Source organism: Polyodon spathula, chromosome 7 (assembly GCF_017654505.1).
Source record: "Polyodon spathula isolate WHYD16114869_AA chromosome 7, ASM1765450v1, whole genome shotgun sequence".
In the NCBI taxonomy this organism is placed as follows: Eukaryota; Metazoa; Chordata; class Actinopteri; order Acipenseriformes; family Polyodontidae; genus Polyodon; species Polyodon spathula.
The window spans coordinates 56,887,154-56,900,695 of NC_054540.1; the positions used below are offsets into that span (position 1 = coordinate 56,887,154).

General features: G+C 38.1%; 1 protein-coding gene across 3 annotated transcripts in view; it reads right to left on the reverse strand.

Annotated features, from left to right (window-relative positions):
* The window catches only part of LOC121318909 (teneurin-1-like), a 158,788-nt gene that overhangs the window by 107,734 nt on the left and 37,512 nt on the right, over positions 1-13,542 (reverse strand). For all 3 annotated transcript variants that reach the window (XM_041256105.1, XM_041256106.1, XM_041256104.1), the window contains exon 3: positions 5,584-5,838. In XM_041256105.1, coding sequence (XP_041112039.1) covers positions 5,584-5,838 — 255 coding nt within the window. The remainder of the gene's footprint in view (positions 1-5,583; positions 5,839-13,542) is intronic.

Genomic DNA, 13,542 nt, shown 5'->3' on the forward strand with positions numbered 1-13,542 from the left:
AAACAGAAAGGATGGTATGTATTGTAGAAACACATACAGACAGACAGACATATGATCAAACAAAATGCATAGCATTAAATGTGCAAAATGTTGTTGCAATTATCCCTGTCATATATTTATTCTTATTAGATGTCTTAATTAAGGCAAAGCCAAATAAATATCATAAAAGGAACCATTACGCAAAAAGGACAAGCAACTGCAGGTACTCGATAGACTTCAACAGGGCTGTCCAATAATACTGGGCCATCTTCAATATACTCTTGAGTGAGTCGAGCCTCCTCTTCCAGAGAGCGGGTGGCTTCTCTTTGTGTTAAACAGGTTACATCTTGCCTTTATGAAGGGACTCTAACTGGCAACATGCTGCAGGACTGGTGGCCTGGTTGTGATATTCAGTGTCATCTCATCACTAGAATTGGCTGTTTATCACTGAGCTGCACGGGTGATAAAGATCTGGAAACACGTGGTGCCCTCTGGTGCTACTAACCAGTAACCATTCCAGGAGGTCTGCAGGTCCTGCTTGTGCTTTCCTAAACCTCTTGGTAGAGTGAGAATTATAATGAGCAGGTTTTAGCTTAAGAATCATGCAGTACCATGAGCAAAGTGTCCAAAGCATTACTGGAGACAATGTAACTTATTCTGCCCGTGTGCACTACCTCTGCGTTGTGTTGTTTTTGATCGATGCAAGGTCTGTTCTCAGCATTCAGGGTTTTAACTACTTTTTGGTGTCCTTCCCTGTGCTCTCTTACTCCATGCAAGCAACAATTTTCATAGAGAACGAAAACCACATTTCACTTCAGTATTACTCCCTATGGTTCCCACAATGCACCTGGCCACTCCTGGGTTAACTATTTTATTGCCAAACTCTCTAGACGTGATTTAAACGGCACCAAGCGACTGTAAATAATAACCTGTGAAGTTTAAAACAATTTACAATAGAAATATGAAAGAAAAGAATTTGTGCTTCCAAAGTGAATTTTAAAACATACATTTACAACTCGTTACACTAAGCAAACCAAATCAAAATCATCCCTCACTAGCGATTCCGTCCACCCTCAGTCTTCCAATCCATTCAAATCTTCCAAAGCGTCAAACTTTGAAGCCACATGGTGCCTGCTCGCTGAAGCACAGAATATGGGCTCAATATCAGATTTGAGTTTTCAAAAGTAAAACCTGTGACAAGCTGACAGCATCATGTAAACTGTGCTCACTACTATAATACACCAAACGTGTGCTCGCCTGTCCGTTTCCATCAGCCAAAAAGCCCAAGGCATGACATTAAAGAGCCGCCTCCTTCTTTGCTGTCTGTTGAATTTCATTTTTTAAATTGCCTTGACACCGCCTAAAACTCTAACAGCACGGCACTTCAGACACAATGAAGACTGAGATATCGAGGGGTGTTCTATCTTGTTTACAATTCTTCACAATGAAAAACATGATGCTGTGTCAGAATTGTATTTCCTTTACTTAAAAAAGAAAGAATACTCCCGTGCAAATATGAATTAAGTAATTCTACTACGACTATCAATAACTGTAGTACACACTTTAATAAATGCAACTTCTATACTTTTATAATTTCTGCAAGTCACTTTGGATAAAAGCGTCTGCTAAATAATTAAATAACAATAATACATAAAGGAAAATAAAACATATTCAAGACACAATGACAGAAGACTTCACTTGAATCAAAATTCATTTGTCTGCTCTTTACCGACACTCCAGATTAAATTGTCTTGTTTGAGCTAAAAGAAATAGCCTCACAAAGACCGGTAAGCAAGGGCTCTTTTCATCAGGTTTATGCCTTCAACGTAAATTACTCTCTGAGCACTCATATTGTAAAGAAAAACGACATCTAGATTAAACCTATGCAACTCCGCCAAGGGCAATCTGTCACTATTTGCTACTTTTTAACCAATAGGGTATTGATTTGCAATGAGCCTTTTATTCAGTTTTACTTATGCTTATTCATTCTAGCGCTGCAGTGCTTCTGTGCAGATAAAAACAGGAGGGCATGCACTTGCTGAAACACTTTGATGTTTTAGGGTGGAATAGCCAGCTGCTGTTCCATATCAACACCAGGGTTGCACTGGACTGAAGAGCACATTTCTGTTTAAAAGAGAGAACACAACAAACTCATTAAAGCATGGTTTACTTCTTGATCTGATATGACTGCAGCTATTCTACTCCAGGAGGCAGCATGGCACATTAAGAGACGATCTGTCCTCATGGCAGGAGCTTGGGTAGAATCATTATCTGTACACTAGCGGGTTAAGTCATTCTGAACACCCCTTTGATTGCATATATTTGACTTGTAGAATACCAGGTGCTCTGATTGGTCAAGGGTTAGGTAAGACAATTCCCTGAACAGATCTTGTTACCCCATAGACATGTTTAAGAGCAGCAACACCCACTGAGCTGTCCCTGTGGATTACGCCCATAATTCTCATATGTGTTGAGAGGCATAGTACACAACACAAGGCCAGCACACCCAGTTCAGTTTTATTGCTTATTTCAAAACTACATTAGCAACCTGGGGTGCATCTTCGCCACAGAAAACATGTATAGTTCTCCAGTCTAATTTCAGACAAAGCCTCCAGAGACAAGCCTATAATCTACTGATCCGCCACGGCACATCTATCAAAGTCAATATTTTAAAATGCAATCCTTTTCATCCCCCTGATCTCATAGTGCTTTCTGGTAAGATTCAGGGGCCTTTGCAATGCAATTAATCGTTCAGAGCAAAAAGATATATAAAAGAAGCATGGTCCTTCACTGTGGCAAGCAGAACCCCTGCTTGTATTTTTTAAAGTGTGGTCTTTTTGTTCGTACTCCATCCGTTGCAACATTATAAAAATTTAAAAAAAAAACAAGCAAAATGTGCACTTGTAAATCTCCTGATCTACCCCTCCTACTATGCACTGGACTTGCCAGACCTACGCACCCTGTTACTGGATCCACAGCTGATGCACTGTCCTTGCACTATTGTGCTACTAATATGTCATTGTAGATATAGCTGGTTGTAATACTAACTTGTTGCATCAGACTTGTTGTTTACTCAGACTGGGGCTCATGAATAAAACATTTCTAATAACAAAACCAGCATAAAAAAGACGATCCTCTGCTTTATTAAAAGGAGAAGTTATATGTGTAATTGTAATTTTGACATGACTTCAATTCACTATGTTTAACCATTCGAATTGGACAGCAAAGAACCCTTAAAGTCACCCACTGCTGCTCGCTTAGAGCAGTACAGCTTCCCAGCCTGAAAAAGAGAACACTCAATGCACTCTGACTGGGCACTCCAACACGATTGCAACCTTTAGGAGTCTCACTGCTATTAGAGGAATGTATTTAGAGTTTTAAAAAGTCTGGACGTGAGGAATGTACAGTATAGCACAGAATGTAAAAGACTTCTACTTAAGAATGGAGAATGGCAGAAGACCGATCACATTTTTAATCACCATTACAATTAATCATGACTCCAACTGCTAATAACAGGAGAGCACAGTTTATAACTCTGGAGCGTCACTTAGCCACCCACGCTGGTTTCAGAGAATGGCCACTTTAAGTAATGTCAGTCCGGGCCACAGTGTTATAAAGCACTTCGAATTTGGAATGCTGCTCCATTTTGTACGTGTGTCAGTGTTATAAATTTCAATAATATTTTATTTATTTTACCACCACAGGCATCTCTATGTCATTGTGTAAATTATTGTCTGCTATTTTGACTATCGAATTGCAGCATTTGTGTGGTTATTTGTTCCCATTTTCGGCCAGCGCTTGGCCTAAAGTGTACATCCTGATTGTTATGTGATAAAAACAGATAATTTTGCTTCCAGGAGAATTATATTCCAGGGTCCCCAAAGGAATAACACTGTTTGTTCATCGAGGCTGGGGCAGCAGAAGGTCATTTTGAATGAAAATAACACGTTCAGTAAAAAAAAATATTATTATTATTATTATTATTATTATTATTATTATTTTTCACAGAGAGAAGTGCTAGTCCTATCAAGCCATCATTCTTACCAATTTCTTTTTTACCATTATTTCCTATGTGGTTGACCGTGTTAAATACCTGATAATATTGCAAATTAAAGCTTTGCTGTAACCCACGACTGATTTCGGTCTTTTTCTATTACCTCAAGAAGGCTAAACTAAAAGTCACTGAGTGATAGATTGGTGGGGGGAGGGGTCCTGTGCTTCTGTTAAGATCCAAGGTAAACTCAGGATGAACGTCCCTTTGCTCCACACTATTTTTAATTCCATATTGCAAACATAAGCATAAGCACCTTACACTACCACCCCAGCACAGGAATGCATAAGCTCTGATTGCTTCAGTTTGCAATGACATCACTAACCTGGACTGAACAGTGAATGTGAAAATGAATGCAGGCACACTTACCACACTCACCTCACTGAGTCACCAGCCCGAACAAAAGCACACTGGTATTTTTTTTTTTTTTTTTGAAGCCTTTGACTTTTAAGGAGTTCATAAAATCCCTTGGATGACAAACAACAGCATGAGAGAGACTTCAGGTTCATAATTCCATTTCCAACCAGGACAACTGTGTTTGATTGTTCTGACACATCTGCAACAGTGTTTACTTTCATGACAGATGGATTGTATTAAGGATTCAAGACTTTGCCGTGCTGATGTGTGTGTGTGTGTGTGTGTGTGTGTGTGTGTGGAGACAGACAGAAAGAGAGAGACAGAGAGATTTATAGAGACACAAAAACATTTATAACCATTCCAGGGAGGAACATTGTGCTTAGTGCATGGAAGACTGCATTTAGAGATGTTGACAAAGACTGAATATCTTTCACAGGAAAACCTAACTTTTTGGAGACAGATAAGTCTTGTTTTCAACACAGAATCTCTTCCCTCGTATTATGCATGATGTGGGGGGACATGGTTTCGGTCAGTCTCATTACAGTGCACATATTTTAAACTTTCACCAACAGTACAGAGGGTTCATTGGATTTTGGATAAATTCACACAGACTGAACCGGATTTATATTACATTGTGTTTGCTGTGCCAGAGAGAATGCTTAACCCACAGCTGGCTAGCACATCCTGAGATACAGGGTTCACATCCAGATGAACAAGAAGCTGATTCAGTCCCATTGCTGATTACCAGACCCTGGCAGGAAATGTCCTAAGCTACACTTGCTAGTCACACTATCCCCGTCTTTCCCCATAGACTGTATTCATTGAGCAGTAGGGCTGCAAATCAAATAATCTATAACTCTCTAAAGGGTTAAAATATCAGCAGACTGTTTTGCTGTTGTGTGGATTCACAACCTGCCTGCTTTTAATTGTGCATAATGAATAGAATGATCATGTGTTCAACTTTTAAATCTAAAAAGACTTTCTCTATTATTAAATAGCTTTAATCAAATGCAAACATAATAATAATTAAAAAAAAAACATTTGACCCAACAAGATTATATATTGAACAACCTTTGTTCCTCCAATTGCTCTCCCAGATAAAACATTCAACATGTCTATTACCCTTTTTGCTCCCAATTATTTTTCCCCAATTACTTCAAATCAGCAGGCAGGAGCCGTACTGGGAATTCTCTCACCGTTCTCCCCGTCTGACTTCCTCTCCTGCTCGGTGTCAGTCAGGGACAGCACAGAGTTGGCCCGGCTGGACAGGCAGGAGCTGTGCTCGGACTTGATATCTCTCATCCAGAGCCGCAGGGCATGGTCTGGTGAGGGCCCCCCCTCTGTCTCCGTGTCCACGTCCGACCCCATGGTGTAGGCGAACTGGGGTGCTGCACGCAGCTCTGACTGATAGCCAGGGCGCATCAGGGCAGGCGTCTCACAGAACTCCATTTCTGGGGAAAACAAAATGAGAAAAAAAGCCTTTCACCTCTGGGTTGGAATTTTGTCACTAAAATACATAGTGCTAGAATTTCTTTACTCCAAATCATCATTGCCATCATGTTTATCTTAAAGAAAAAAAGAAAATAAAACACAATTTTAAAATTAATATGAAACAATTAAATCTGCACTCAGGTTTCTGAGTTAAATCTTAGTCGCTTAAATCTGGTTTGCTAACTTTTTTTGGTGTGTTTCTCCTTTTTTCTTTTTAAAAAACTACTATGTGGAGTAAAGAGCTTTGACAATTTAGTCCACAGTCCCTACTCTCAGAGGACTGTACCTGATTTAAGTCTTTAACATTTTAAAAAGAGGTTGAAACAAAGTTAATCCTAGCCAGTACTTTAATCATAGCACAGAAACCAGAGGATGCAGTTGGAAAGTGGAGACAGACTTAGTACAATGGGTAGGAGTGATTAGGGTATGGAACAAGTTATCATAGCCATGGTGTTGATGCTCCTTGACAAAGCTTTGAGATCAAACAGCTCCTAAGAATCATAGATCAAAGAGCACTGCTGGGCAGAATTTTCAAAAGAAAACCAGACATATAAAGAGATGACCGTGTTACTGCTCTTTGTTAAAACTTTCAGCAAGTAAGGCATCGTGCAGCCTTGTAATTGTTATACCCGTGTATGCCTGAGTTCTTTTCCATGTCCTTCAAGACTGATTCTTGAAATGAAGTCATGATTAGAACACAAGAAAGTTTACAAATGAGTCGAGGCCATTCAGCCCATCTTATGTAGCTTATTGATTCCAGAATCTCATCAGCAGCTTCTTGATTGATCCCCTGGTGTCAACTTGAACAACATTACTAGGAAGTTGGCTCCAGATTCCTACAATTCTCTGTATAGAAAAGTGCCTCCTATTTTCTGTTTTGAATGTTCCTTTATCTAATCTCCATTTGTGACCCCTGGTCCTTGTTTCTTTTTCAGGTTGAAAAAGTCCCCTGCGTCGAGACTGTCAATACCTTTTCGAATTTTCAATTCTTGAATCAGATCGCTGTGTAGTCTTCTTTGTTCCAGACTGAATAGATTCAATTCTTTTAGCCTGTCTGCATATGACATGCCTTTTAAACCAAGAATAATTCTGGTTGCTCTTCTTTGGACTCTTTCTAGAGCAGCAATATCCTTTTTGTAGTGAGGTTTCTATTCTAGTGTAGACTAGAATTGAACACAATATTCTAGATAAGGTCTTACTAATGCATTGTAAAGTTTTAAGATTACTTCAATTGATTTAAATTCAACACTTTTTACTACATATCCAAGCACTTTGTTGGCCTTTTTTTATACCTTCCTTACATTGTCTAGATAAAGACATTTCTGAGTGAACATAAACTCTTAGATCTTTTTCATAGATTCCTTCTTCAATTTCAGTGTCTCCCACATGGTATTTATAATGGACATTTTTATTGTCTCTGTGATGTACCTTACACTTTTCTCTATTAAATGTAATTTGCCGTGAGTCTGCCCAGTTCTGAATGCTGTCTAGATCATTTTGAATGACCTTTGCGGCTGTTTGCCACTCCTCCTATTTTTGTGTCGACTGATGAAGCAATCATTGATTTTGAAAACTGAGCTACACGGCTAGTTCCTTCTGTAGAGGGGTGGTAAGATTGCAGCATTTAACAATATCTGAGATAATACAATGCTTTTTAACATTAGCTTGACTGGCAGGTATATCCTCGACCAAGGCACAGAAATACTGGACCACCCTTGTACGAGAAGTGATAATACCACTGCGTCACTGTCCTTAGATCGAACTTACAACAAGAGAGGAGTAGGTAATTAAAAATGCTTGCAGGGGGCTAAGTGGCTCTGTGACTTAATTACACAGCCTCTAACGCCTTTCACCATTAGTTCAGAAGTTAAACGAGTTTGATGATCCCAAACAACCTTTGGGGTGAGTTTTAATTACGGCACCAATTAAAAAAGCAACTCTGATGAAGTTAAAAGAATGTTTGGACGTCTATGCATTAATTAACTGCACAAGTTATCCTATTTTTTGCTATTTAGTATTATTATGGTAAATCATATTTAAAGCTGCAGAGCTGTAAGAGAAAGCTCCCATGGCGTCCTTTTGCGCTGTGCCTGACTGTAGCACATGTCATTGTCCCTCAGCTTTCATGAGCCTAAAACACCTGCTTGAATGTCTTTAGACTTGGAAGCCTTATTGAAACACTCTGCTCGGATTCCCTCTCCAGTAATAAACTGTGATGAATACGGTATACACTGGGTTGTTCCAGTATCCATAACACACTTACTCATAATATACTGCTTGTGCTATGCACTGTTTCTCCATTGCATGAAGTACAATTATTAATAAAGGAAATAAGATCAGCTAGAATGGTGGTCTGATAATTATGCTAGCATAACCTACTATTAATTTGGTTCTTTTTAAATGCTAGAATCAGTTGTTTACACTCAGATGAATAGGGCAAGTGTTAAGTGTTAATCCTTTCTGCATTTAGAAACATGACTGAATATATTATTTAAGCTTCCTAAGCAGCCCCCCTCATACACAATGTTTCTCCAAAAGGTCATATAAAGGGATTTCATTCCATGGCTTCTAGTCACACTAATGCTATATGCCAGCAGCTTTCTAGCACTTGTTAAACACTGTGTCACAAGCTCAGGGCAGCAGAGAAACATGTATACACCTCGATTCCACAGGGAATTTGAACCACACACAATTGACATCCTCCTGAAATGACATCAGAAATCCTTTTCATTGTACATACAAATGTAACAATTGCATTACAGATGCATAAACGATAGCTTTCAGATCTATCAATAATATAAATATACAGCATGACATTGTATCTTTTAGCTAAGCATTCAATTGAATACTATAAGTGCAAACTGAAGAATGTAATACAATGATCTTGTTCCTACATGCTATATATATATATATATATATATATATATATATATATATATATATATATATATATATATATATATACTATAAATATCAGCAACACATGCAGTCATGAAAGAAACATTATTGCACCAGTCACCTGCTCAGAAGTGACATATACAAGATAGATAGATAGATAGATAGATAGATATCTTTAATAACTTTTTGAAGATGAAGAGTAATTGATAGAAAGACAACTCTGTATTTGACAGTATTTTAGAATTGGCTATAACATTTCGGCCTTCAGATTGCATGGATGAAATGAAGCTTACAGTAGCTGGGTAGATGGATGCTATTCAGTGATTTGCAAGTGCCGTAACTTGGTACTGCCACAGAACAAGCCATGGAAAACACAATGACACAATAAAAAAAGATGACCACAGAGGGCATTGAAGCCTGTATCACATAGTTAATTAACGAGTGTTGACATCACTAAACAAATGAGCTGAAGCCTTCAAACACACAGCTTATGTAGCAGCACTACATAAGCAAGGCTTGCTTTTGAATGACTAATGGATAAAATTATCCCACATGGCTTCTGTAGTGAACCCAGGACTTCTAGCAGCAGCCTATCCCATCCTGGACTTATTATCCTATTCTATCCTTATTATCCTATTATCTCCATTGCATCGATGTCTAAGGATTGTCCTCTGGGCTGCTGGAAATGAAGGTAAGATTTGTAATGCATCACTTGTATACAGCATAGGCACTGCACCAGTAGATGACAGTACAGATACGATATCTATAGTCTGATGCACTTCATGGGCTTTCTTGAGGGCATAGACCCAGATGATGTCACAGAGATCAAAGGGCAGCCACATAATTAGCTGCTGCCTCAACAGCTGTCTATATTCCCCCAGAGCATGCATGTTTTGATATAGAACTCTTTACCCATCAATTAAGTGTTCAACACAGAGACCAGCTGGATACTTTAAAAGTAAGATTTGATTTTAATATATACAGACTGTCAATTTGTAATTCTCTTTATTCACAATCCCATTTGATGATTGTGCATTGTTTAGGTATGAGATATACTAGAGCCTTGAGGAATCCAAATGCTCAACAGGCTAAGAGGAGGTTCATGACGGATCATTTCTTTGGGTGTCCGGAGTTTGCTTTTCCAGAAACAAGTTGCATACATACAATCTACAGTATACGGTCAATTCTGTTGTTGAAGAAGATTGCATCAATACATTTCAGATTTTTCAGAATAGCAAAGATTACACTGTTATGATTAATTTATCATTTGATATGAGGTGGGAGACAAATCTGCTGCCAGCAGCTAAAGCAATTTATTTATGCTGTAGATTGGATTTACAATTCACTGAAAATCTGTAGTTACCGAACTTTTAAAATTAGATTTGATTATATTAATGTATATCTATATTTCAGGGTCAACAAGTGGTTCAATTGTCTTTGTCTATGCTTCTATTCTTATATCCCATTTGTAAATATATCACGTCTGCAGATTGCATCCAAAACCACAGCTGCAATAATGCCTGCTCCCTAACAGTTGGCACAACCAAGGAGGAGTAATGAATCCTAGTAGTCTGTGAAAGAAAGAAGTCTACTGCTTATAGATATCAATCTTGGCTTTGCCACTGGGGAGTCCAAGCATTGCGGTCAAGTTTGTCTTTGTTTAACCAAGTAGATGACAAAAAAAAAAAAAAAAAAATGTGAAGAGCTATTCTCTGTATTGCCACCCACTCTTTATCTGGCATGTATTGGTCCTGCTGCCTTCGTATAGATAAAGATCAGTTTGTCATCTTTTCTTTTTCCTTCCCCTAATTGTAGGATTCTATCAGACATTCAATTGGGGAGTTTACAAACAGGTATGAAGCAGAACAGCGTGAATAACACAAAACAAAGAAATTAAGAAAACTAATCTGCACAGGAATACAATCTGTTCTAGGATCTAAGCTACAATCTGATTGAAATGGTTCGATTTATGTTAGATCAGTGTTGTTTTCATGCTTTTAAGGTTTATGGCTGTTAAACTTCATATAAAACTCCTTTCAGTTCTTCAGGGCACTAAACAAGGCAGCTGAGGAAGCTCAATGTGGAATGTAAAGTTATTCCGCAGTTCATTTTCCCTGGAGGTGGGGGGGTGGGGGGGTGGGATTACAAGGCATATATGTATAAAATACTTTGGTAAGAGCATGCTTGATCTATAGGGATTAGGATTCTGTGTTTTTTTTCCCCCCTAAAGCATAAAAAAGCTTTGTGAAAAAAAGCCATTTATAAGTTATTGAAAAACATAACACCCTACTCAGTTTAATGCTTTTGTATTTTTTTTTTCATTTGAGCCTGCTTACAGTCTTGTGGGCCAAAGCATAATGTCATCCATTCTGCAATCGTACGTATCTCTCACTATACAAAAAGCCCAAACTGAGACCTTTGAAAACAATTAACTCTGTAATACAAAGCAATACCGGATATTAAAAGACATAACCTTCCGTGTACACATTAAACATTCGACACTCCAAAGATGTTAACATTTTAAACAGGATCTTCTAGCTTTGTGAACAAAAATAAATAAACAGTAAGCTTAAACATTTACAAGTTGCAGGGGAAACTAGTTGAGAGCAAAATACTACAAACACAGAAATAAAAACCGCACATCCCTAGCAGTTGTTTCTAAAATCTCCTCACTTAAATACAGCTTTTTCAGAAATAACAAAAAAGGATATTGTAATTTACCAGCTGTCATCACTCAATTGTTCAAAAACAAATTAGAAAAACCACAATTGTGGTTCCTGAGTACATATGTATTTCCTCATTTGATTTACAAATAGATTTACTTAGCTGTCTTATTTGCAAAGGGTTCAGAAGGGATGTTAATTCCAGCAGAACACATCAAATAGTGTAAGTTACAGTTACATCATTTATTGAGTGCAAATACACCAGGCCACAAAAGCTGGACGGAAATCAGATGCATTTACATTTTCATCAGAGCAAATATCCATCATAACCTCCTTAACTCTAAACTGCTGTAATGCCTGTTGAGTTTAACTGCCTCAACACATGTTCATTCCAGAGAAACATTTATGACTGTTGCATAAAGCATTGCGTGTATTGAGAATTCGCTACTGTGACTGAAGAGTGCTTCCCTTTGCCCTGTCCGTGGTGCTGAAATCACTGGGGCTTACAAACTGTCGGCAGCTGCCTGATTGATTTGTTTCTTTGTTCTCCTTTTTTTTTTTCTTGTGCTTTATCTTCAAGTTACTAAGAATAACCAGATGATTGCAAGCTCTCATGCAATTAAAACATGAATATCAATGTTTTAATCAATTCAAGCATGGTAGAGCTAGAGTAGGACTGTCTCTGAACAGGAAAAACAAGGGGCTACAATTTCAGATGCTGTCGACACCAGACCCACTGAATCTCTTAATTACCAGGGCCTCCTACCATTCCTCACTGTCTGCTTAAGACAGCAATCAGTGGAGAGCAGACTTTTGCACTGGCTTTCCAACTTGTATTGACTGTTACCAAAACAGCTGGACCCCCAAATTCAGAGGTGCAGAAGGATTTTTCACAGACTTTAGTACTGGATGCTGACATGCCTGACAGTGTTACATTTTTGACTTTGTACAACCGTCTGCATTTCAATTTTAATTTCTAACAAAGTTAAAAACCTACTCCACTGCCAGGAATATGTACTGTAAAAGTCAGCAGCTCCAGTGTCCAATGTACACATTTAAATAAAATATTCAGACACCGAATCCAGTAAACCAGCTGTGTCAAAAAAAAAAAAAAGAACTCTTAAACTGCATAAGATGATCGATGCTAATACTCCATTTAAAAAGGTAAACCAGTGATGAATGAATAGCTTTGTAGTGAAGACTCTTATACCAACAGCATCACTGCTAAATAACCACATTAGAAGTACTTATTACATTTTACCAAGAAGTGTAGCTGACTACTATTTGTTTTTACTTACATCTTATTACAGGGTCCTGACATGTAAATAAGTCCCTAAACTGCCTTTGGTCTTTGGCTCTGATATTTTAAACAGCACTATTTTGGCTCTACAGGGTCCACACAATACTTGTCAGGCAGATGCGACTTCTTGGCTGCCACCAGCTAAATTCATAAACACATACATAAGGATGAGACCTATCTTAAAAATCTTTAAAAACTGCAGTAGCATTTCATGAGCAGAACAGCCAAGTCACTCAATTTTATTCTAGTGCTAAACTCAAGTTTCCAATGCATCTGAGTTCCCCTTGTACCTCCTGAGCACCACATTAAAAAAAGGTAGAAAGCTGCTAGAATGAAAGACAAACAGATAATTGATTACCTAAAGGAGCACCGTATTGATCAAAAACGTTCATTCACGTGTTACAGTGAAATAAAACCAGTAAACTGAAGTTAGTCTGTAAACTGTCATTGTTTTAATTTCTTACAATTAATCAGTTACAAGGAAAATGAAGCACCTCATCAGAATAATTACTAATAAAAAAACTTGATGAATTGACTTCTGTTATCCTCCAGCTAATATGAAGGTGAATCTATATCCACTGGTTAAAAGAGGGCACTAGATTATAATGTGCAGGAGTATCTCAAAAGCAAGCAGAATTGCACGGTCCCTGTAGAACATGTAGATGAATGTTGCAACTTCATCCTCCAAAAAAAAAAAGGAATAGGTCTAATTTAAAAAAAAACAAACACAAAAACCGCATGCCTTTGTGATTCATCTTCTGAAACTGTCCACACAAGAGGGGGTCCTATTGATGCACATATTA